Raw genomic sequence first — 24,302 nt, forward strand, 5'->3', positions numbered from 1 at the left:
CCCCGGGCTCCGGAGCTGCTACCTCTGCCCTAGTGTGAATACCCTCAGATGCATGGCTCTGGTTCGGAGGTGTGGGAGGGCTGGGGAGACATACCCCCATCCTTGCCCCTCAACTGCTACCTTGAAGCTCCTAGAGGGGAAGGTAAACTTATCTTCAGCTGAGACACTTCCTAGAGCCAATAAAAGCTCAGTTCTAAATGCATCTTGGGAAGCTGCCTTTCACTGGGGGAAGGGCAGGGCAGGAAGTGGCTGTTTCTCCTCTGACTTGTGGATAATGGGAAGTTGCTGGACTGAGGTTGTTACTCAAACGCCTCAGTAGATGTAGACTCCAGGAGAGCTCCCCTGGAGCCTGCATATGAGCTGGAGACGGGCCCAAGAGTGGCACCACCTGACAGGCAGGCAGCTGTCCTCAGCAAGTGAAGGTAATGGTCTTGAGGGGTCTGCCAAGTAGCCTGGGGGACAAGGAATAGCTGCGCGGGCCTGGTTCTTTGTGAGATCCGTGGTGCCCACCCCAAGAGCAATGGGGGGGCCTATTGTGCTGCCGCTGTTAAGGGTTTGCTGAGAAGCAATGGTCCTCACCGAGAATCCCACTCTACTCTTCCTGAGGCTTCTCCAAGACACCCACGTCCAAGACCAAGCCTTAAGAAGGAAGCTGGCCGGTTCCCCCAGCGCATGTGAGCCTGGAAATGTTCCTGATCTGTTCTGGGTTCTGACACAGGCCAATGATGCCTAGAGGTGAGGGCCAAGGTTCCCGTGAAGTCTATTTGCATTTCTAGATGACCTGGAAAAGCCAAATGGAGGGTGGTGGACCCAATTCTAGGAAAGGGAAACCTGGCGCTTGGAGGGATATAGCATCTGCTTGCCCTGGCAGGGTCCATCTCCTGGGGCACTCACCTGCTGCTGAGCATGGGGAACTCAAGCCTGCTCCACAGGCCCTGACCACGCCACCCGCACAGGCCTTTTGGCTAGCCCTGGGCTCTCACAGCATGGCTGCTCACAGGACACCTGTGAGAAGCACCCCCCCCCCCCAAGTCTGTTCAGCAGGGGACACCTAGGGGCAGAAGTCTCCAATGTCTCAAAGCTGGGTAACCAACAGCACACACAGTAAGGCTGGAATTGGTCTGGGGACAGAGCGCTGTGCTGGTGTTGGCCTTGCGTGCATGAAGCTCCCCAAAACTGCAACAAGTAAACTTAGCCAGGCTTGGTGGCGCACGCCTTTGAGTTCAAGACCAGCCTGAGACTACAAAGTGAATTCCAAATCAACAAGGGGGACCCTACCTTAAAAAAAATCTGTTGTCCAGGGCTAGAATTCCAGCCCCCAAGTTTCTTGGCTACCCTGGCCAGAGCCAGTCCAGTGGTTACTTGACTTGCCATGTCTTTAATAAGCTGTCCCCTCCCATCTGCTTAGACTGAGAAACTGCTTCCTCACCTGTGCAAGGGAGTGACTACGTGGATGTCCTTGGGACGAGGTGGGGGTAAAGGGACAGGACTCGGTTTACCTAGAAGGTCTTAGGAGGCGGCCAGCAGGGAGGGAGCCTGCTGTGCCCCATGGGTCTAACCCTGTAGTCCCTGAACTCTATCTCTGGCTTCGGACCCCACTTGTGGATAGGTGGGGGCACCTAAGGGCCCAGGAGAGGTGAGGACAGTGAAAATTCCAAACTTCCCATATGCTACCCCTGAGTGGGTGGCTTTTTTTTTTTTGGGTGGGGGGGAGACAAGGTCTCATGTAGCCTGGCTGGCCAACTCACTAAGGACAACCTTGAGCTTGTCTTGCATCCACATCCCAGCTGCGAGAGTTGCGTATGTTCAACAGCACATCTAGTCTATGTGGTGCTGGGGATTGAAGCCTGGGGTCTTGTGTATGGTGGTCAAGCACTCCAACTAAGCTGCATTCCCAGATCACCTAGTTCTTTTCAGATTCTATTTGCATTCACATGGGTGGGGGAAGGGCACCCCAGGGTCTGTTGCTGTCAGCTGTGCCAACAAGCAAGTACCTTTTAACCACTGAGCCAGCTCCAAGACCCCCCCCCCCGCCCATTCTCTCCCCTTCGAGGCAGGGTCTCACTCTAGCTCAGGCTAACCTGGAATTCATTATGTAAGACTCAAGGTGGCCTCGAACTCTTGGCAATCTTCTTCTGCCTCCCAAGTGCTGGGATTAAAGGTGTGTGTCACCATGCCTGGCTTTTTTTTTTTTTCCTCAGCCCCTTCTAATAGTGTTTCAGGTGGGGGTGCACTCAGCTGAAAGAGCCCCCCCCACACTTTGCCCTTTAAACCATTTAGAGATTTTGTCCCATTTGCTTGGCCCGCCCTGCTAGCCCTAGTTCCTGGTGAAAGCATGGGCTCTGCAGCCACTATCCTCAGATCAGTGACTGAGCAAGTCAGCCGCTCTTCAGGCCTCTCCAGTGATCATCCTCTTGGGACCAGGGTCCTGTATGATCCTGTCCCCACCCTCCCAATGGAGAGTGGAGTGAGGGTTAAGTTCACAAGCCCTAGACAGAACCAAATGGGCCTTTTATTTTTGGGGGGATAGAGTCTGGCTCTAGCCCAGGCTGACCTGGAATTCACTATGTAGTCTCAGGGTGGCCTTGAACTCCGTGTTCCTCCTACACCTCTGCCTCATGAGTGCTGGGATTAAAGGCATGCGCCACCACGCTGGGACCGGATGGGCTATTCTGTTCTGCTCTGGGGCCTAAAGAGATGCTGGGGACAGAGGGCACGGTCCCGGGAGGACGCTGACCTGGCAGTGGCAGGAGAGCAATGGCTATGTAGGGGACTAAGCCCCAGACTGGGCCACTCTGCACCCGCCCTCAGGAAGCTGCTCTGCTGCCAACCGCCAGCGACCTTGCGGGGCTTAGGCTTTGCCAAGGGAATGCTGTGCCGGCAGCTCCCATCAGCGCTTGAAGTTCACAAGGTCTCCTGCAGGGGCGCCAAGCATGCACGGGCCTTCCCACCACGCCTTACCTATCTGCACCTCACACTTCCTCTATGAGCAGCTTTCAGACTGTTGGTGCGCATTACAGAAGATATGCAGCAGCCACCCATTACAGGCTCCAGGGCCCTAGCTGTGGCCTTTGCTAAGGCCAGCAAGGCTGCAAAGAACACAGGATTGGTCTCTTGGTGCCCCCTGGTGGGCTGCTGTGGTGAGGTACCCATAGCACCTCTGTGTGGATGAAAGTAGGGTTATCCTGATAACGCCCCTCTCGTGGGGCTCAAAGCATGTGAAACTCAGTGATGACGGCCTGCCTAGGCCTAAGTCTTGTGGCACTGGAATTAAAAGCGAGCAGTACCATGACTGGCCCCATGGCCCCTAAATGATGCTTCCCCAGCGTGCACAAGACCTTAGGTTTCTGATCACCTGCACCACCAAAGCGCAGAAGAAACATCAAAACATCTTAGGGCAGGCTGGAGAAATGGCTTAGCAGTTAAGGCATTTGCCTGTGAAGCCAAACACCCAGGTTCAATTCCCCAGGACCCATGTAAGCCAGATGCACAAGAGCGCGCATGTGTCTGGAGTTCGTTTGCAGTGGCTGTAGGCCCTGGCACACCCATTCTTTATCTGTCTTTTCCTCTCTGTGTCTGTGGCTCTCAAGTAAGTAAAAATGAACAAAAAAAATTTAAAAAACAAAAACAACTTACGTCAAAATACACTCACATACCTAATTCACCGAGCAAGCACTGTGACTAAAAGGGACCTTCGAATGCTCTAGGTTTGGCTGAGTCACAGCACACAAAGACATCTCATGTAGTGGGCTTGGTGGCACATGCCTATGATCCCAGCATCAGGAAGGTAGAGAGGGCAGGATCAGCCTGGGCTAAAGACCCTTTCAAAAAGTCAAAAACCTAGAGGCCATGTACATGTTTCTGGACACAAACCATCTGCCAGCCATGTTCTAGGCCCCTCGGAGGCCAACTGTGGATGAGCACACTCCCAAAACCCAGGAAAAATGTGACAAGACCATCTCTAAGCTGAACAGAGGACCTAGGCCCTGGCCCCTCTCCCTGTTCCCACAGGTCAAGGGATAGAGTCGGGGTCCACATACCTCCCAAGCCCTGCAAGGAGGCTAGAAGCCCCCATTTATGGGATCCACACGCAGGGAGCTTAGAAACCAGCTGCTTCCCACGCATGTGCTACTGAAAAAGAACCACAGAGGCTGAGACAGAGTAAACAATGATGCCATTTATTTAAAATGTTTACTCCAAGAAATATATATATAAAAAAAATAAGACAATTAACAGCACTAAACCAGGCACCTTCAACCAAGTCACACTGTCCTCTTTCTGTCCCCTTCACACTGCCCTCATCTCTCGAGCAGGAGCCCATGGGCACACAGGCCAGAGCAATCCCCCACCTTGGGCTCTGCACCTCTTTCCTATCCTAAAGGGGCTTCCCTCGGGAAAGTGTAATTCTGCGCCACAAGTAGGAGCTGTGGCAGGGCACAGGGCTGGCTCCCTATGGAAGGTCCCTTTCCCTAGTCCCTAGGGGGCACTCTAGCGTACTGCTGGTTTTAATGTTGTCCCTTGGAAGGTCTGAGCCCAGCTCAGTCCAAGGAAGTTCCAGTGCCTCTTTGTCCTTGGCCCTTTTGTTAACCATACAACGTGAGAGAGACCTCCAGAGTACAAGGAGCAGACGCAGAGCCACACACCAGAGACCAGGGAGAGGCTGGGGTCCTGCTCAGGGCAGCGTGAGGGGGTGGGGTCTGCGGCGCCTTGGACAAATCAGATTAGTTCACAGTAGCGCCATCGCTGCAGAAACTTGTTCCTGGACTTACTAGAGTCAAACACAGGACAGGAGAGGGGGGTAGACAAAGACCAAGTCTTAGAAGACTCAGACCCATCTCCTGTGAGGCTGGGGGACTGGCTGAGACAGAGGCCACACGGAACGGGCAGAAGCCACTGGGAGACGTGATGGGCAGGACAGGGAGAAAGCCACAACTAGATCGTTTTTGGCATTTTAACATCAAGACAATGACAAGCGGCCACATCAGCAAAAGCAAAAACAGAAGTTCAAGACCAATTATTTAATATTCCCATCCACCCAGTGTCACACGGAAGTCCCATCCCCTCACCCCCACCCTAAGCACCACCCAACTCAAACCTGGTTAAAGCACCCAAACCAGCCCAGACCCTCTGGACACAAGAGCCCCAGCCCAGGCTGCTACCCGCTCAGGTCCAGTGAGGAGGGGTCCGGGAAAGGCACCTCGAAACTCAGCTGCGCAGTCCATGCCGGGACGGGCTCAGGCAGAGGGCACTTGCAGGGGGGACGCAGGTGGCAGTCACAGCATCTGCACTGACACTCGGGGCAGGGGGACTTCACCAGGAATCCCAACTATTTGGTACCAGAGCCAAGCAAATGCGCCAAAGAGCATTAGGGCCCTCAGAACAGTGACTGAGTCTCAGAACAGGGCGCTGTTCCGGGCAGGAGCCAGCAGGAGTGGACAGGCGAAGCAGAGCAAGGAAGACAGCGGCTGGTTCAACGGAGGACTGGTCCTTCTTGGCCGGGGCTAGGAATGTACTTTTGACTGCTGGCTGACCAATCTCTAACTGGCAAACGCTAGCAATGGGGCTGGGACTCCACAGGGAGCCGTAAAGCTGGACCTTTCAACAGATACAAAGGTTCCCCACCTGTCTGCCCCACTCCATCATCCCTTGGTTCCTTGGTCACCTGTTGCTCACTTGGACTTCTTTGACAGCTAATGTAAATATAAATGGCTAAACGCAGACCCCCCCCAAGGCCCCCACCAAGACTGCGGGCCTTCCAGGCAGCCAAGGAGAGGAACAGCACAGAGCTGGCCTCAGCAGGTCTACAAGAAAAAGCAGGCAAGTGACTGGAGGATCCTGGAGCACACAGTTGAGTTTGCATGGGCTGTCTTGCCTAGACACTGCTGGCTCCTGGAAAGGCCATCTCCCGCTGGGTAAATGGCCTCTTCGCATGTGGCACCCACTCGGATCACAATGCTAATGACAACTGGAACAGAAGGTCTGGGCAAGAACACTTAGGAGAAGAAAAATACAACGTAAAAAAAAACCTAAACTGCTCAGTTTCTGCCTCTTGTAGGAATGGCAAGTTGATAATGAGCAAATATTTTAATAAAACATTGAGGGAGGAAAACACTTTGGAAAGCATACAGAAAAAGGTAGTTAATGTTGAATCACTTAGAAAACGGAACCTCAGGGACGCTAACGAAGATGCACCTTCGGCCAACTTTTGCTTCCTAAATTCCTCGCCTGACTTCCGGTCCCAGTGCGCGTGGAAACGACAGCTGCCGCGGGAGGGGAGCGGCCGCCTCAGAGGGTGCGCGGGTTGTACTCCGGCAGCCTCTTGAGCTTCTCCTTCTCAGCCTCGCTCTCGTCCCGTGCGATCACCAACGAGTGCGAGTACCCCATGGCCACCTGCGGGACGAACCGTGTCAGCGGGGCGCAAGTAAAGAGACGGCCGGACACTGGACAGGCTGAGGGGTCAAGCATGGGGGAAACAAGACCCTGCCTGGGAAAGTGAACCAAGGCCCCTGCTTTCCACCTGGAAGACAGCAGGTCTCACAGGGTAGATAGCCAGCCTGAGGACAGGGAATCACCTCAATGTGTAAGGCCTTCCCCTCCCCATCCATCTGCCACACTTTCCACTGGGGACTTGGGGGGCTGCCTCCCACTCCAGTCTATCTAGTGACTTCCGTGCCTGGTCATGGCCAGCACGACTCTGCTCCCTCTCTCCTGATGGCAGGTCAGGACGCATCACAACTCACCAGGCTTTGAAAGCACCTGTGAACAGTGGGGCAGCCACGAGCTTACCTGTTCTGAGAAGATGCCATCCAGAGTCTTCACCTCCTGGGCTGCAGTGGAAGACTTGGGTTTGTGGTCCCCATATCCCTAGAGGCAAGAAGAGGCTCACCAAAACACGGGCACCAATGTAGTTGGCCAGAGAACTGGAGAGACGCCCTGCCACTCTCAGCAGTGTAAGAGCCACCAGGTGACAGGTTTTCCCTCAGCTGACCCAGATGCTAAGTCCTACCTTGGACTAAATAAAACCTCCTGAGGAACATCACAGGGTGACACCCACAGAGGGAGGGCGGTTCACCACACCCCACCAGGCCCATGCGGTTCAAAGGAACACTGGCCACCCATGTTTCCTCAGTGCCTGACACGTCAGAGAAAAGCAGTCCTGGTTACAAGTAGCAACTCCAAACCCTGGAGGTCCCAAGGGGAAGAGGAAGTGGTTAAAGTGAAGGTGAGGCCTAGGCTGTCCCAGCTTCCTTCCCCTCCTGCTCACCCAACAGTTGTGGCAGTCCTCCCAAAACTCACACCACCTTCTCAACCCCACGGGCTTCCCAAAGCCCATACAGCCATCCCAGACTTCTAAGTTCTATTTGGTTTTGTGTGTGTGTGTTTTTTCCAGGTAGGGTCTTGCTCTAGCTCAGGCTGACCTATGTAGTCTCAGGGTGGCCTCAAACTCACAGCAATCCTCCTATCTCTGCCTCCCAAACGCTGGGATTAAAGGCATGTGCCACCACGTCCGGTTCTATTTGAAAGGTACAAGTCCTTCACTTTTTGAGATGGGGTGTTGGCTCTGTCCTGTCACTTAAACTGGCCTAGAACTTTCAGCATTCCTCCCGTTTCAGCCTCCCTAATGATGACTGTCAAGGTATACTTCTGAGGAACCCCACAAGCCAACCCTGCTTCTGAGAGCAAAAGAGAATTGTGGCAGATTCACACTGTCCCTGTCCCTTCCCTTGAAGAAGAGTCCCCAAGTCTGGAAACCCAGACAGAAGACAAGTATGTGCTGAGCCTCAGTGAGGAACAAGAAGCCATGGAGACGTGAGGGCCCAAGTACAACTCAGCCTGGCCCTACTCTACTGGTCAAGTCCTGTCCCCACGAACAAGGCAGTACAGAGGGGAGGCTGGCCAAGTCCATGGGAAAAAATGATACAAGAATACAAAAGATGAGCCGGGTGTGGTAGCGCACGGCTTTAATCCCAGCACTTGGGAGGCAAAGGTAGGAGGATTGCCATGAGTTCAAGGCCACCCTGAGATGACAGAGTTAATTCCAGGTCAGCCTGGACCAGAGTGAGACCCTACCTCAAAAATCCAAAAAGAAAAAAAAGAAAAAAAAAGAATACAAGAGATGGAAAGATGGCTTAGCGGTTAAGTGCTTGCCTGTGAAGCCTAAGGATCCCAGTCCGAGGCTCAATTCCACAGGAACAACGTAAGCCAGCTGCACAAGGGGTCACATGTGTCTGGAGTTCATTTGCAGTGGCTGGAAGCCCTGGCACACCCATTCTCTCTCTCTCTCTCTCTCTCTCCTTCTCTCTGCCTCTTTCTCTCTCTCTCTGTCGCTCTCAAAAAAAAAAAAAAAAAAAAAAAAAAGCCAAGGACCATGCTGAGGATTCAACTATGGCCATAGCAAACATACCATCAGTATAATTAATGCCATAGCCAACCACCTCTTCCTCTCCTTCAAGTTCAAAGTTAAGATCAGTGCTTAAATTAACTCTAGGACCTTAAGACAAGATATCTGAATGGAATGGCCAAGAAGAACCAAGCAGCACTGGTTCTTACTTCACAAAAGTCACCAAGAGTAAAAATAGAAAATTTGGGCTGGAGAGAGATGCCTTAATGATTAAGGTGCTTGCCTGTGAAGCCTAAGGACCTAGGTTTGGCTCCCCAGAGCCCACAGAAGCCAGATGCATAAGATGGCACATGCAAGCTGGGCTTAAGTGGCATACGCCTTTAATCCCAGCACTTGGGAGGCAGAGGTAGGAGGATCGCCGTGGGTTCAAGGCCACCCTGAGACTACATAGTGACTTCCAGGTCAGCCTGAGCTGGACTGAGGAGACCCTACCTTGGGGGAAAAAAAAAAAAAGATGGCACATGCACCTACAGTTTGCGGTGGCAGAAGGCCCTGGCACACCCATTCTCTCCCTCCCTCCCCCCCTCTCTGCACCTCTCCCGCCCCCACCCCAAGTAAGTAAATAAAATAGAAAATTTGGGGGCTGAGAGGAAGATGGTGCAGTTAAAAGGGCTTGCTTGCAAAGCCTGCCAGCCTGGGTTCAACCCACATAAAGCTAGACATTAAAAGTGATGCAGCTGGGCATGGTGGTGTACGCCTTTAATCCCAGCACTTGGGAGGCTGAGGTAGAAGGATCGCGGATGAGTTCAAGGCCACAATGAATTTCAGGTCAGCCTGGGCTACAGCGAGACCCTACACCTCGGGAGTGATGCATACTTCTGGAGCTAGAGTTCGTTTGCAGCTGCAAAAGGTACGTACCTGCTATGCCAGAAGGCTAAAAGGATACAGGGCTCCTGACAACCAGACACATACTGTTTAGGCAGATACTAACTGCTTCCTGTGGCTCTGGCTCCACTAGGAGGGAAGAGCAAAGGGCCCTTCCAATGACAGGCCCACAGAACCGAGGGGAGGGCCCGGGCCTCCCACCCTGAGAGTACTCAGTACCCACCAGCCAGGACGGTCCTGAAACCTAGCATGCTTCTACCAATGTTACAGAGCAGGGTAGACCTTACTGTGACTAGGACACCTCCTTGAGCACGTGTTTAGGAGAGGGCCACAGCCTGCCCCTCCCACCCTGGGATGAAGGCTCACCAGTTCCCCAAAGGTTGGCGAAGGACCCCAGCTGATGGTGCTCTCATCGGCCGCCACAATGATGCTGCTCTTCCTGAAACAGGCAGAGGTGTCACCACCCACCCACAGCCAGGGACACCTGCCAGGCCACCGTGCCAGCACAATGACCATCGGGTGTCAAGGCTGACCTGTGAATGACTCTGCGGCCCAGGCTGGCCTCACATTTGTGGTGATGCAAATGCTCCTCCCTCAGCCTTCTGTGTGATGGGATTAAAGGTGTGAGTCACAATGTCCAACTACAGACAACTTTAAAAACACACCTTTGGAAAAGGGAAAAAAACAAAAACAAAAAACGTACCTTTAATCCCAGCAGTGGGGAGGCAGAGGTAGGAGAATGGCTGGGAGTTTAAGGCAAACCTGGGATTACAGAGTTGGCTTCCAAGTCAGCCTGGGCTACTAAGACCTACCTTGAACAACCAAAAATAAAATAAAAATAGAAACAAACAAAAAACACATGCTCATCTCCTCACTTAATCAGGGACAAGATAATCCCCCACCCAGAGGCCATCCCTGTCCTGCATGGCCACTTAGGGCTCAGGGCCTGTTGCAGGACTGGGACCAAAGTCAGGGCCTTGCTGCCCACCCCTCTCCCAGGGCTCTTTGAGTAAGGTCACGTTGGGAGACAACAAGGAGATAAAGTGACCGTCTGCTCCCAAGCGAAGGGCTTCACAGCAGCCCTACGCTGGAGATCAACAGCTCATAGTCACGCTGACCACTGACGCGCATGGAGCGCTGCAAAGCTCAGCACATTTCCTGCAAGGATTGTGGAGTTCAAGGCCCTCTCTGTCCCAGCGGCTTGAAAAACTAAAGCCTAGTTTCCAACTGAGGGTAACTTTCCAGCCTCTGCCGCCACACTCCCCCCCCACAATGCTTTCAAAGTAATTGCATAGAGAGGAGGGGCCATGTTCCCTAGTACCAAGCAGGCCCTCTCTTTCCCCAGCCACACCTCCAGTAAAACATCTCCGACATAGGAATGGCACCGACGGCCATCCAGCAGCCTTCACTGCCACCTACCCACAGGCCAGGCTCCGGATCCTCCAGCCACAGAGGTCCTGCACTGCTTTCGGGTACATGGTTGATTCACGGGAGGTGTTAGTGGCCCCCCAGAAAAACAGGCCACCTGCAAGAAGGCAGAGCACTAAAGTAAGGCCACAGGCCAGTGACAAAGTGCTGTATTTAAAATGACACTGGGGAACAGTAAGGGTTCACAGGGACAGATGTCTATCGCGGGTCCCAGAGGGAACAGTGGTCATGAGGGAAGGAACCTCAGGTAGGAGGAGGAGGAGCCACTAACCCACTTCACTGACGGCAAAGGAGCAGGTGTAGCCAGCGTAGATCTGGGACGCGCCCCTCCCAGGGAAATCAAACAGCTTCACAAGGCGAGGCACCATCTCGTCTTTCTGCTCAGCATGGCCCAGCCGGCCATAGCCCCCAAAGCCCCAGGAGAAGACACGCTTCTGGGAGTCCAGGACCAGCTGTGAGGAGGGAGGTGGAGAAAGGTCACCACTGCTGTTCTTAAGACCAGGGGTGGCAGCTGACAGGATAAGGGCAGGACACGAGGACAGCCCACAGCTGCAACCATCCATGGACAGAAGCAGTGTGGACAAGGAGCCTTCAGCACAGGCGTCTGTGGGCAATGCCGTTTCCTTTAACCACAAGTGTCTGCCTTTCCTCTTCAGAAGCAAACGGGCCTTCTCCAGACAGCACAGCATTGCTCTGGATTCCCAGCACAGGGTAGACTAACCTGCTGAGCATGGAGGAGAAAGACCTGCCTGCTCTGCACTTCCTGTGCCACAGGTACACGCAGGTGGGCTGTGCCTGTTACAACCTGCCTTCCGTTCTGGGTCTTGGAGGGTTAATGTCCAACCATGCCAAGTGTGCAGCTTACTAAAAACCTCAGAGGCCACTAGGGTTGTGGTTCAAAGGTAGAGTGCTTGTCTAGCATGTACAAGGCCCCGGGTTCCATCCCCAGGAACTACAAAAAATAAACCTTTGTTTTCCTCAAACTGTCCTAGAACTCACAGCAATCCCCCACACCTGTCTCCTGAGTGCTAGGGTTAGAGATGTGCACCACCACGCTCAACAAGATAACCATTTAGCGTAAGAAGCCCTAACCAAAGGCTCACTGCTTTTACTTTGCCTGACTAAGCTACAGAAAAGAGAACTCTGGCTTGCACACCTGCAGGCCTGGACCTCTCATCCCTTCTACTGTGAACACCACAGAGGAAAAGCCCAAACCAAGAACATGGCCCAAAACATCATAATCCAGGCTCAGAAAGACAAACATCACAAATTCTCTCATATGCAGACCTTAGCTTCTGTTAAGTATGTGTATCCAGGTGGGAACAAATGTGGGGGGAAAACAGGCTTTCAGGGAAGGGGTGAGAAAGACAATGTAACAAAGTGGGGAGGGGAATACTGGGGGCAAAGGGCCGCAGTGGGGAAAAGTGGGACAGGGAGAAGAGGGGTTCAGAGGAGGAAAAGAACCCACCAAAATGAAATATGGAATACACATCAAAATTCCATATATGCGGGCTGGAGAGATGGTTTAGCGGTTAAAGCGCTTGCCTGTGAAGCCTAAGGACCCCGGTCCGAGGCTGGATTCCCCAGGACCCACGTTAGCCAGATGCACAAGGGGGCGCACGCGTCTGGAGTTCGTATGCAGTGGCTGGAAGCCCTGGCATGCCCATTCTTTTTTCTCCCTCCCTCTCTCTCTCTCTCTCTCTCTCAGTCTCTCTCTCCTCCTCCTCTCTGTCACTCTCAAATAAATAAATAAACAAAAAAAATTAAAAAAAAAAATTCCATATATGCCAGGCATGGTGGTGTTCACCTTTAATCCTAGCACTCGGGAGGTAGAGGTAGGAGGATTGCTGTGAGTTCAAGGCCAGCCTAGGACGAAACTACATAGTGAATTCTAGGTTAGCCTGGGCTAGAGTGAGACCTTACCTTGAAAAACCAAAAAAAAAGAAGAAGAAAGAAAGAAAGAAAGAAAGAAAGAAAGAAAGAAAGAAAGATCCATCTAGAAAACCTGACAACCCATCATGGATGGTTGACAGGCACCCCACCCCCTCCCTGCAAAAAAATACAAAGTAGAAGAGGAACTGACTGGGAAGAAGGGAACAGACTGAAGGATGACAGGCAAGAGGTAGTTAACAGGAGGGCTTTATGCTCAAAATACACCATGTCTTGAATGAAAATGTCAAGAAAATATTTAGAGCTGGACATGGTGGCACACACAGTAGAAGGATCGCCATGACTCAAGGCCACCCTGAGACTACATTGTGAATTCCAGATGCCAAGTCAGCCTGGGCTAGAGTAAGACCCTACTTTAAACAAACAACAACAACAAAAAAAAAACCACAGAAAAGAGGGGCTAGGGCGATGGCTCAGTGGTTAAAGGTACTTGCTTTCAAAGACTGTTAGTCCCAGTTCAGTTCCCCAGTACCCATGTAAAGCAAGATAGGCATCCATTTAAAACAGCTAGAGACCCTGGTGTGCATGCATACATAAATATATGTGTACACACACCAAAAAAAAAAAATTAAGAAAGAAAAACAGCTGAGCATGGTGATATACACCTGTTATCCCAGCACTTGGGAGGCAGAGGTAGGAGGGCTGACGTGAGTTCGAGGCCAGTCTGAGACTTCAAAGTGAATTCCAGGTTAGCCTGAGCTAGAATGAAACCCTACCCCTCACCCCAAAAAGGTAATAATGGAAAAGAAACACCCTTAATAACTAAGCAGGCCTAGCCCTAGCAAACGGGGTATCCATTACCTGTGACTGCAAAGCCAGGGACATGCTCACTGTGTTCCTGAGGGTAGGGGTGACAGTCACATTTAGTACTGACTATGGACACCAGAGACAAGGAACTCTGGCCACACCCAGCCGACAATATAGACAGCCTCTGAGGAAGGAACGCTGCCCACCTGGACGGGGTCTGGGCACTCTTTCTACCAGCATGGCGCTTGAACGGTGCCTTACCGTGTGATTGGCTCCACAGGCCACGTCCCGTACCACCACATTTGGGACAGGCAGTATCTGCCCATCCTTGGTCTTCTCGATGAAGATGGCCACCCGCCGGGGCACCAGCTCGCAGTCATACTCTATCCGCTGGGCCCGGGCAATGAACTTCCCATCCGAGTTGTGTCCTGTGTTGGGCAGAGCAGCAGCGTGAGGACGTGACAGACTCCAGGCCCTGCCCTGGCCAGCTAGGCCCCCTAGCATCTCCAGCCTGAGGACCAGCCCACAAAGGGGGTCCTGAGTTGAGTGGAAACAACATATATTTTTTAATTAAACAGAATTTGGCCAGGTGTGGTGGTGCACACCTTTAAAGCCAGCACTCAGGAGGCAGAAGTAGGGAGAATCTCTGAGTTTGAGGCCAACCTGGCACTACACAGTGAGTTCCAGGTCAGCCTGGGCTAAAAAAAAAACAAAACAGCAGGACTGGAGAGATGGCTCAGCAGTTAAAAGTGCTTGCCTACAAAGCCAAAGGACCAGGGTTCGATTCCCCAGCACACACATAAAGCCAGATGCACAAGGTGCTGCATGAGTCTGGAGTTCTTTTGTGGTGACTAGCAGCCCGAGTGAGCCAGTTCTCTCTCTATCCTTCACTCTCAAATAAAGATCCAGGAGTGGTGGTGCAAGCCTTTAATCCCAGCACTCAGAAGGCAGAGGTAGGAGGATCACTGAGTTCAAGGGAGGCCTGAGACTACATAGTGAATTCTAGGTCTAGGGCTAGAGTGAAACCCTACCTTGAAAATCCAAAGAAAAGCAAATAAGATTTTTTAAAAAGGGAGTTAAATATCTTTTAAAAATAAACCAAGCTGGGCATGGTGGTGCATGCCTTTAATCCCAGCACTTGGGAAATAGAAGAGGGAGGATGACCGTGAGTTTGAGGTCAATCTGAGCTAGAACAAGACAACTCCTCAAAAAAAAACCCAAACAAACAACAAAAAAAAACAGGTGAGTTTAAGGGCACTCTGAGACTACATAGTGAATTCCAAGTCAGCCTGGACTAGAGTAGGACCCCAAATCTCGGGGGGGGGGGACAAAAAACAAAAACAGAAAAGGCATAATAAGGCCCAGCCCATGCCCCACTAACCAGGGGTCTGGCTGCCTTCAGCCCTGAGAACTGAGCAGCAGCACTCTTGCTCCTAGGCTACCAGTGCATCGGCAGTGCTGTGACATGTCTCCAGTGGGCACTACACTCACACAGCAGGGAGCAGCCCGTCCAAGGCAATGCTGTCATGCAGAGCCACGGCTGGTCCCCACATGGGATCTTTGTGGACAGTGGCGTGTGAATGCTGTGCTGCGGAAACACCACGGGGTCACCACTGGATGGAGCTTTGCAGGGTAGCGGGTGCTGTTCAGAACGGCCTTCAGCGAGAGGCTTAGTTAGCTCTGACACCACTGGCCTTCTCCTTCCACTGGGATGCGCCTGTCAATTGAAATTCTGAGTTGCCTCAAGAGGAGCATCCCCATCCTTGCAGACACTGGCACATCTTAGGACACTGTAGTAACCTAACGCTCCTCCCCCTTTTTTCTTCCTCCCTCCCTCCCTCTCTTTCTCACGCATGCACGCGCAATGCCATTTAAACACTTGTTCTCATCAACAGGAGTTCCCAAGTCCCTTCAATGTCCTATCCAGGCTGGACACTGAACCAAGCTAGCAGTGCCAAGGGCAGAAGGCAGGTCCTGTAACTCTTCATCCTTCTCCTCCAGAAAAGCTGTGCGAGGCTAGGCATGGCATCTCGCAGAGCAGCAGTTCCTCCCAGACAACCCAGGGAGTGCCCTTGTTTCGCCAACCTTTCTAACCCAGTCAATGCCCTACAGCAGACAGTTGTGACGGTGTGACCTAGAGGAGACCCTTTCCAAGATTACCCTTTCCTAATTCTTTTTTTTTTTTTTTTTGGTTTTTTCGAGGTAGGGTCTCACTCTGGTCCAGGCTGACCTGGAATTAACTCTGTCATCTCAGGGTGGCCTTGAACTCATGGCAATCCTCCTACCTCTGCCTCCCGAGTGCTGGGATTAAAGGCATGCGCCACCACGCCTGGCTACCCTTTCCTAATTCTAAAAGCACCTGTCTAGACAAGAACGGAAACACAAGAGCCAGGCATGGATTACAAGCATGCAACACCATGCCCAACTCTGGGTGGAAATGTGTTTGTAACACAAGCTAGAGAGTTAAGTGAGGCTACATGAATGTTAACCAAGCCAGCTTCCCGGCCTACTTTTAAACAAGCACAAATTAAACAAAAGGGAGTCTGTGCACAGGGCTTCAGACGCCCCACACAGGCCATCCTCATCACTGCTGAGATGGCTTTCCTGAAGGAAAAGCCATCGCCAAGGGAAGCTGTGTGTGCAGTTCTAGGAAAGCCAAAGGCAGCAGGGGAGCTGAACACGTAGCAGGAAGCACACAAACACACTTCCGGGGCTGGGCTGAGCCAGGCCTGCCCTGGGTACAGCAAGAGGGCCGTGGCCATGGAAACCGTTTATCCAACAGTCCCGACAACTTGGCAACCAGCAGGATGTGCGTAAGGGGCTGTTCCTTCTTCACTTCTGACTTGAGGTATATTTAGTTTCACAAAGTCACTGTTCCCTGAAGTCTAAGGCCAGCGCACCGCTCTGCCTTCTATTTATACTTTCCCATCTGCGTGCGCACTCCTAATGACGTGGGGACCCAGCAACCCAGATCCTGGGGGCCTGCAGGTTGTCCGGAGGCCAGCAGAGGGCGCCCATGCCTCATCTCCAGGAGGAGAGCTGAGTGGAAAGGCGCCAGGAAGAAACACACACCTCAGTGTCAGATGGGAAAGGAAAATGGAGACCTTGCGAAAGGAAATTCAGATGGGGAGCCTCGGCCCCTTTCTGCGAACTCCTGGCTGGAACTAGGAACTCAGTTTCAGGCCCGTGCGGCATTTATGCAAACCCACCTTAGGGTGAATGCGTCCTGGGAGGCAGCCTAACCGCCCTGCACACCAGGCTGCTGGTGCTGAGCCTGACACCCAGGCCAGGCTTTGCAGAAGCCACTTGCTGTTACATAATTTTCTCATTTTTAAGTAAAGGTTCAATTTGTACATGTGAAGCTAAATGGAGGTGGGGTTCGGTTTTTGTCTTTTTTTTTCCCTCTTTTTAAAATCAGAGGAAAGACTCTTTTGTCACACTCCTGATGTTTGCAGGAAAGCAAAGCATTGTAATTCTGTGTAACCCTGTGAGTAATGGTGAGATGCTCCACTAACTGAGACCCACTTAACGGATAAAGGCTATTATCTGAGATCAATTACCCACAGTTCCAACACGTGTGTGCAGCTTCACACTGACTTCTGGCTCTAAATTTACAGCTAGAGAGCTTTTAAAAAAAATCTACTTTCTTACCCAGCTGGCCATATTCAGGGCACCCAAAGGAATAGAGGTTTCCCTTGCAGTCCATTATCATACTGAATTCAGCCCCACAGGCCATTTTGGTAATTGGCTGGCCGTTGTACATTATCTGAAAAGAAAACATAGCAGACTGTCAGATAGGCCTAAAGGACCAGTAAGTCTCTCTCAACTCCACCCTGGAGTGAAACTATGCCAGGGTTATTTTGTAGCTCTGAAGGCCAGAGCTCAGAACACTGTGTAATTCAGAGCCTAAACTGTAGGGACACCTGGTGACCTCCTCCCAGGACAGAGCGGAGGCAGAATCATCAGTCATGTATCCTGTTCTGGGGTCTCTGTACTCCTGAAAGCACTCCAATTCAATGACATGCATGGGAACCAGGGTTGGAGACAACAGAAACCGACAAGTGATCCCAAATGTGAATGACAAAGAAATGCTTTGTTCATTCTCACTGGTGGTCTACCAGTTAGAGCCAGCAGTTTAAAATTCTCCTTAGTAGCATATAGCTACTCCCACAAATAGATCTTAAATTTTTTTTTTTTTACTTATTTCAGAGAGAATGGGTATACCAGGGACTCCTGCCCCTGGGAACAAACTCCAAACTCGTGAGTCTGGCTTTTCATGGGTACTGTGGAATCAAACTCTGGCTGTCAGCCTTTGTCAGCAAGTCCCTTTAACCACTAAGCCATGTCTCCAGTTACCCCTATTAAGGAATCCTTTTTTTTTTTTTTTTTTTTTTTTTTTGAGATAGGGTCCCACTTTAGCCCAGGCTGACCAGGAATTCACCATTTCACCATGTAGTCTCAGGGTGGCCTCGGAACTACAGCAATCCTCCTACCTCTGCCTCTGGGTGCTGTGATTTAAAGGAATGCTGGGATTTGAAGGCATGTGCCACCATACCCAGATTCATTAATGAATCTCAACTGAAGGTGTGAACAATGAATTAGAAAGACTCAAAATTAAAGAAGCCAGGACCCAGAAAATGGCTCTTGCTTCAAAGTCTGTGGGTCTGGGTTTGATGCCATAGCACCCATGCACAGCCAAAAGTGGAGCAAGTACCTGCAATCATTTGTAGCAGCACGAGACCCCGGCACTTGCACACACATGTGCATGCACACACACACATAAAAAATTTAAAGTCTGGCGTGGAGAGATGGCTTAGTGGTTAAGGTGTTTGCCTGCAAAGCCAAAGGACCCAGGCTCAATTCCCCAGGACCCACATTAGCCAGATGAACAAGGGGGCACACGCATGCATCTGGAGTCCGTTTGCAGTGGATGGAGGCCACACGCCTGTACCCTCTAGTTCTCTCTTCCCCCTCCCTTCTTTGTTAAATAAGTGAATAAAAACGGTTAAGAATTAAAAAAAAAAAAAAAATTTTTTTTTTTTTCAAGTTAAAGGTAGCAGGTAGCAAGGTTGTTCCTACTAATACAGGACCTGGAAACCAAGCTCAGAGCCTGGACAGGCCCAGTTGGGAGCTAGAGGAACAGAAGTAAGTAACTAGTGCTTAGGCCAGTGATGGAGAAACAGTGCAGATGCCAGGCACTTGCCACCTCTGCAAACTGCCTGGTGGTCCCACTCCAGAAAGTGTGTCTAGTAGAACAGGGGTCCTTTAACCCTAGAGCCACATCTTTCTGAAGCCAAGAAATCAAAGCCCCCCACCAGCCCTAAGCCACTCACACTGGGCACTCACTGCCTGACTGCCCGTGTACATTTCAGGGAGAAGCCATCACAGGTTTCTCATAAGAGACTGACACTTTCTTGTGTTCTGAGCATTCAACGGGTGACTTCACACCAGGTCAAAACAAATACTTGCCGGTGAAGAGCTTACATCCCTATGACATGTCCCACTTTCTTTGGAACAGAACAGACTTAAATGAAGCAAGGCCCCTCTATTCCCATTTTTTCCTTTGGAAACAGAACACTGTTCCCAAGATGTTGTCCAACCCAGCATACGCAATATGACCACAGCCTGAGATCTGCTCGGACCTGTGCAGGGCTGGGGACAGCATCTGTCTGGTTGCCAAGGCCCAGCTGACCCATCTTGTTCTCTCCAAAGGCAAACACAGATCCAGTTTCTGAAAAGAGAGAGAAATAACAAAAAAGGGAATATAAGAATGAATGTTTTTACTTGGGCTGGAAGGCCACTGAGAAATCCTGCTGGAACTGAGCTGATAACCTCCTCCATGTAGACCAGCTGACAAAAAGCTGGAAGAGGCCGTTCTGCATGCAGTTCAATGGGAGAGAGAGAAACCACCAGTGAAGATACTCACTAGTGGACACTGCAAGCTTTATATTTGGCCAGCTAGGCCAAATGAGCCAACCGGTGCAATGTGTCATGGTGGAAACCAACTGCCCTCCAATTGGACTGGAGGCCTGTTCCAAGGGAGGGAATACATCCCTGATGCTGAAAACTTAAAACAGGAGTAGTCATGAGCCCTAGAGGTGTTAACATCTGCTGATGTCTGGGTAAGTGTATATACTATGCTTATCACACTGCCAGTAAGCAGTTCTCTTAATATTCATACCCTTATATTAATGCTACTCTCACTTTGGGTAGAGATTTTCTCTTTTCTGATGGCAGTGATCTTGGGATGACTTAGAAGGTATCATGGTGCTGGAAAGAAGTGACTGGAGTACCGAGTAACATCTCGATCACACCCTCCAAGGCTCAGGGTCTCATGCAGAAGAGGTGGTGGAAAGAATGTAAGTACCAAAGGAAGGGAAGGACTCCTTGCAACATGCTCCCTCCAGACATAAAATGGCCTCAATATCCATGACCATGACCTCACTGTGCCTGACACTACCTATACAAGACCATCATAGGAGGAGGGAAAGATCATGACATCAATATAAAAGAGAGACTTACTGAGATGGGGAGGGGATATGATGGAGAATGGAATTTCAAAGGGGAAAAGGGCAGAGGGAGGGTATTACCATGGGATATTTTTTATAATCATGGAAAATGTTTAAAAATTTTGAGAAAAAATAAAATTAAATTTTAAAAAAGAATGAATGTTTTTAACTATATTTGACATAAAAATTATCAAAACAGCTTACCAACCAGGCAGAACGCGAGTGGGAGATTGGGAACAGGACTGTGCGGTGCACCGCAGCCTGGGGTCTTGGCTCCCCACCACCATGGGGTGCTCTCACTGCTCAAGAAGTCCCCACTAACTGGGCTCCTAGTTAGTTACCTTCCAGATGTTGACCACAAGTCACTCAGCAATCAAACCCATTCCCCTCCAGTGAACTGTTTTGGGCCCTTCTACCAGTTAGGAGGAAGATAGCCACCTCCTTACCTGTCAATGCCAGGGTGTGGTTGCGCCCACAGGCTGCCAACACAATCGTCTCGTGGCTGAGACCCTCAATGAGTCTGGGGGCTTCCACCCTTTTGGTATCGCCATGGCCCAGCTGTCCCTTCTCATTCCGACCTGCAGAGTACAGCTGGCTAAATGAGCAGTTTCCATTCCCATCCCCATCCCTGTCCCACAGAGGAAGCCTCCAACAAACCCCAAGGTGACAGGGGCTCCTCTGTGCAGTGGAGCCCACAGGCCTGAGCAACAGAGCTGCTCAGACACCATGCAGTGCGCCCCTCTGGCTCCTAGTGCCTCATAGTAGACTCATGACAGACACCCAGCCCTGCTGCTAGTCATGGGAAAGTGTTAGCTGTGCAGGGTCAGCCCAGGGATGCATCCAGAACCACAGTGTAAGTAAACCTCAGCAAGGAGAACAGGAAGAACCTATCTGAAGTTGGGAATATTGACATAAAAGGCAGTGGCATGAAACCAGGAGATGGGGGAAGGGACCAACAGCAACTGCAGAAAACAAACCAGGGCAGATGTCGGCATGCCATCAAGAGCCTGTGAAGGATAAATTTGGGCCACACATACTTGTAAGCTTTTTTCCAACAGAATTACAAAATTAGCAGAGTGCAGAGAAGACAACAGATGTTAATATATTTGGACGTTGGTACAGCAGCTCATGAAATCATACACACACACACACAAAAGGTTCAAACAGACCAAAATAAAAATGTAGTCATATGGTCCACAAGCCAGCCAAGGGCCAGAAACAAAGGGTGGGTGTGAAGCCAATGTGCCCAGCTACTAGAAAATGGCCTGAGACAAGAGAGCCTCAGGTATTACCTTACAAGTGACCTGAAGGAAGAAAGGTGGGGAGCCACAGGAAAGCCACACGTGGAGGAGATGGAGAGGCAGACAGGAGCCACCAAGGACCCGGGTAAGAACAGAAAAGGGAACAAAGGATGTGTGGAGTGGACACCGAGCAAAGGTCACAGATCCAGTGCTAGTGGGACCCCACCTCACATGGAACCAAGGGCCTGGGACAAGAGGTGGCAGCTACAAAAGCCAGTGTGGCAATTATGAAGCAGCAAGAACGCAGGCCGTGGCTGCTCTGTGCACAAGGCAGGCCTGAAACAGACTGACGGTCTGAGGCCCGCTTCACCAGTCTCGAAGCTCAGGAAAGTCCGCTCACAGGTGCCAGTTTGAACACTAAGAGTGGGAGGGGAGGCGGGAGGAAGGGGACTGACTACAGGGTCTCGTCAGGGTCGGAGAACAGCAGGGCGGTGCCTTGGCGAGGGCACAGGCCTTTTCTAGATGCTGAGAAGCAAGTTCCCGCAGCAGCCCATGCCCATGTGGTCGGTACTCACCCCAGCTCCACAGCTTCCCTTCTGTGGTGATGAGGAGGCTGTGGGCCGCACACGAACCTGAAACCACCGTCCTCACCCGGACCCCGGACAGGCACCCATACCTGTGGGGCCCCCACAAATTCTGACCGAGGTTGCGGTAAGCGACTGTGAAGAGAGGAATATACAATGGGCTGCTGTGGAGCCCCAAAGATGGGTGACCAGGAACCACCTCTTGAGCCACCCAACAGCCCCAAACACAAGCTGCTCTGTGACATTGGCCACCTCTACAATGATGCAGTCATTCCCACCTGTGCCACGCGAGCACAGCTTAGAGCCACACAGCCGCTGGGAGCATGCTACAGGGGTGTCACAGGCAGGAGCCAGGGACTGGTCCTCAATTCTGCCTTCAGACAGGGCTACTACCCACACCCCAACGTTGGCACACAACCCCCAATTAGGGACGTCGTAACATACATCCCCACCCATCCTCCTGCATCTTGGGCCTCCCTGACAGAGGGTCCTTCTCAGCCACAATCCTAAAGGCACCTGCCGTCCTTGGAGAAGGCTTCACTGTCACCCTCCCATGGCTCCAACCTGGCTGTCATCCTCACATGCCTATACCTGTCAGCCAACTTATACCCCTGACCTTTGCTCACTAAGTCATTCCCACCCCCATGTCATTCTCTGACCCCTACACCAGGGATGTCCCTTTAACCCAGGCCATGGTAGCCCTATGCTTGGGATGCCCCTAAGCCTAGCAGGCAGAAAGCACTTGGTGCTGAGGCAGGACTTAAGAGAAAAAAAGAAGCTTCACTCCCTCAGCTTCCCCACTAGGCTCTCAGGACGGGCATGGCCACTTTCTCCCCCCCACCCCCACCACCAAAAAAGCAAGGCTCTGAAGAACACTTTTAGAATGGTGGCGACCAGCTTGAGAAGCTAGCTACTGCTGGTCAGGAACATCCCCATTCTCCTTGGGTCACCACACAGGCAGGGCAGACCCCATGCTGGGCACCAGAGGACCCTGCACTGGGACTCAGAACTTCAGAACCGCACCTCACCTACAGAAAGGTAGGAAGAAAACCAATCCCTTCCAGGGGACAGAGCAGAATGACAGCTTCACATGCGACAGGAGTGGAGGAGAAGCCTGAGGCAACAGCTGAATCACAGTGGGCAGAAGATGTAGGGCTGAGGGCATGTCAACCCCCTGGTGACCCTGGCTCCATAGCCAGACTGGTTGACATTAACCCTCAAGGTCTCGAGATGCCCAGGGCCTTGGTCTTTACCGTGCACTGCGAACAGCAGGCGTGACCATGCTGTCATGTCAACCAAGGGAACATTTGGGCCTCAGATCCAATGGGCCTGTGAGAAGGCAGCTCCAAGGACCCGAGAGACATGCAGGGTAGGCAGATAATCTATCCTGCGGATTTCACAAGTCCACAGATAACCAGGACTTCCCAATTAAAAAACAAAATTCCCTTTCATCCCAGCACTCAGGAGGCAGAGGTTGGAGGGTCGCCGTGAGTTCAAGCCCACCCTGAGACTCCACAGTGAATTCCAGATCAGCCTGGGCTAGAGTGAGACCCTACTTCAAAAAACCAAAAAAAAAAAAAAAAAAAAAAAAAAAAATTCTGGTCGGTGTGGTGTTGCACTCGGGAGGCAGAGAGGTTGGAGGCCTACCTTACAAAGCAAAACAAAAAATACCAGGCTAGAGAGTGGCTCAGCAGTTAAGGTAGTTGCCAGCAAAGCATAACAACCTGGGTTCACTTCCCAGTACCCACATAAAGCCAGATGCACAAGGTGGTACATGCATCTGTCTGGAGTTTATTTGCAGTGACTAGAGGCCCTGGCACACCCATTCACTGTTTCTCACATCTCTCTCTGCTTGCAAATAAATAAAAATACTATTTGGGCTGGAGAGATGGCTTAGTGGTTAAGGTGCTTGCCTGAAAAGCCAAAGGACCTCAGTTTGATTCCCCAGGACTCACATAAGCCAGATACACAAGGTGGCGTATGTGTCTGAGGTTTGTTTGCAGTGGCTGGAGACGCTGGTGCACCCATATTCATTCTCTCCCCCCCACTCCCCGTGTCTTTCTCTCAAATAAATAAATAAAAATTGAGGGCTGGGGGATGGCTTAGCAGTTAAGGCATTTGCCTGCAAAGCCAAAAGACCCAGGTTCAATTCTCCAGGACCCACATTAGCCAGATGAACAAGGGGTGCACATGTCTGGAGTTCATCTGCAGTGGCTGGAGGCCCATTCCCCCCTTTCTCTGCCCAATAAATAAATAAATAATAAAATATTTTTAAAAATTAAAAAAGAAACATATTGTTTAAAAATTTCGGAAATTTGCCAGGCATGGTGGCACACACCTTTAATCCCAGCACTGAGGAGGCAGAGGTAGGAGGAGTGCCATGAGTTCAAGGCCAGTGTGAGGCCTACACTGTGAATTCCAGATCAGCCTGAGTGAAAGTAAGACCCTAGCTTGAAAAACAAAAACAACAAAAATATTCCATAAACCTGATGTAGAAAGGATTAAAGGACAAAAAATGAAAATGAAGCTGGAACAAAAGGCCTTCCCTTGGATGAGCCAAACCAGCAAATGCCCACCACTGTAGACGGTACAAAAGTGGCAGTGACCTTCAAGTGGA

General features: G+C 51.2%; 1 protein-coding gene across 1 annotated transcript in view; it reads right to left on the reverse strand.

Moving 5' to 3' along the window:
- Positions 1-4,157: 4,157 nt before the first annotated feature.
- The window catches only part of Rcc2 (regulator of chromosome condensation 2), a 30,880-nt gene continuing 10,735 nt past the window's right edge, over positions 4,158-24,302 (reverse strand). The window contains exons 4-13 of the mRNA XM_004657596.2: positions 21,677-21,820; positions 20,307-20,438; positions 18,994-19,082; positions 17,003-17,117; positions 13,613-13,779; positions 10,926-11,106; positions 10,646-10,751; positions 9,593-9,665; positions 6,787-6,864; positions 4,158-6,390 (exon numbers count right to left, since the gene is read on the reverse strand). Of these exons, the coding sequence (XP_004657653.1) occupies positions 6,286-6,390; positions 6,787-6,864; positions 9,593-9,665; positions 10,646-10,751; positions 10,926-11,106; positions 13,613-13,779; positions 17,003-17,117; positions 18,994-19,082; positions 20,307-20,438; positions 21,677-21,820 (1,190 nt within the window). The 3' untranslated portion in view covers positions 4,158-6,285. The remainder of the gene's footprint in view (positions 6,391-6,786; positions 6,865-9,592; positions 9,666-10,645; positions 10,752-10,925; positions 11,107-13,612; positions 13,780-17,002; positions 17,118-18,993; positions 19,083-20,306; positions 20,439-21,676; positions 21,821-24,302) is intronic.

The sequence above is a fragment of the Jaculus jaculus genome, chromosome 5, assembly GCF_020740685.1.
Source record: "Jaculus jaculus isolate mJacJac1 chromosome 5, mJacJac1.mat.Y.cur, whole genome shotgun sequence".
Classification (NCBI taxonomy): domain Eukaryota; kingdom Metazoa; phylum Chordata; class Mammalia; order Rodentia; family Dipodidae; genus Jaculus; species Jaculus jaculus.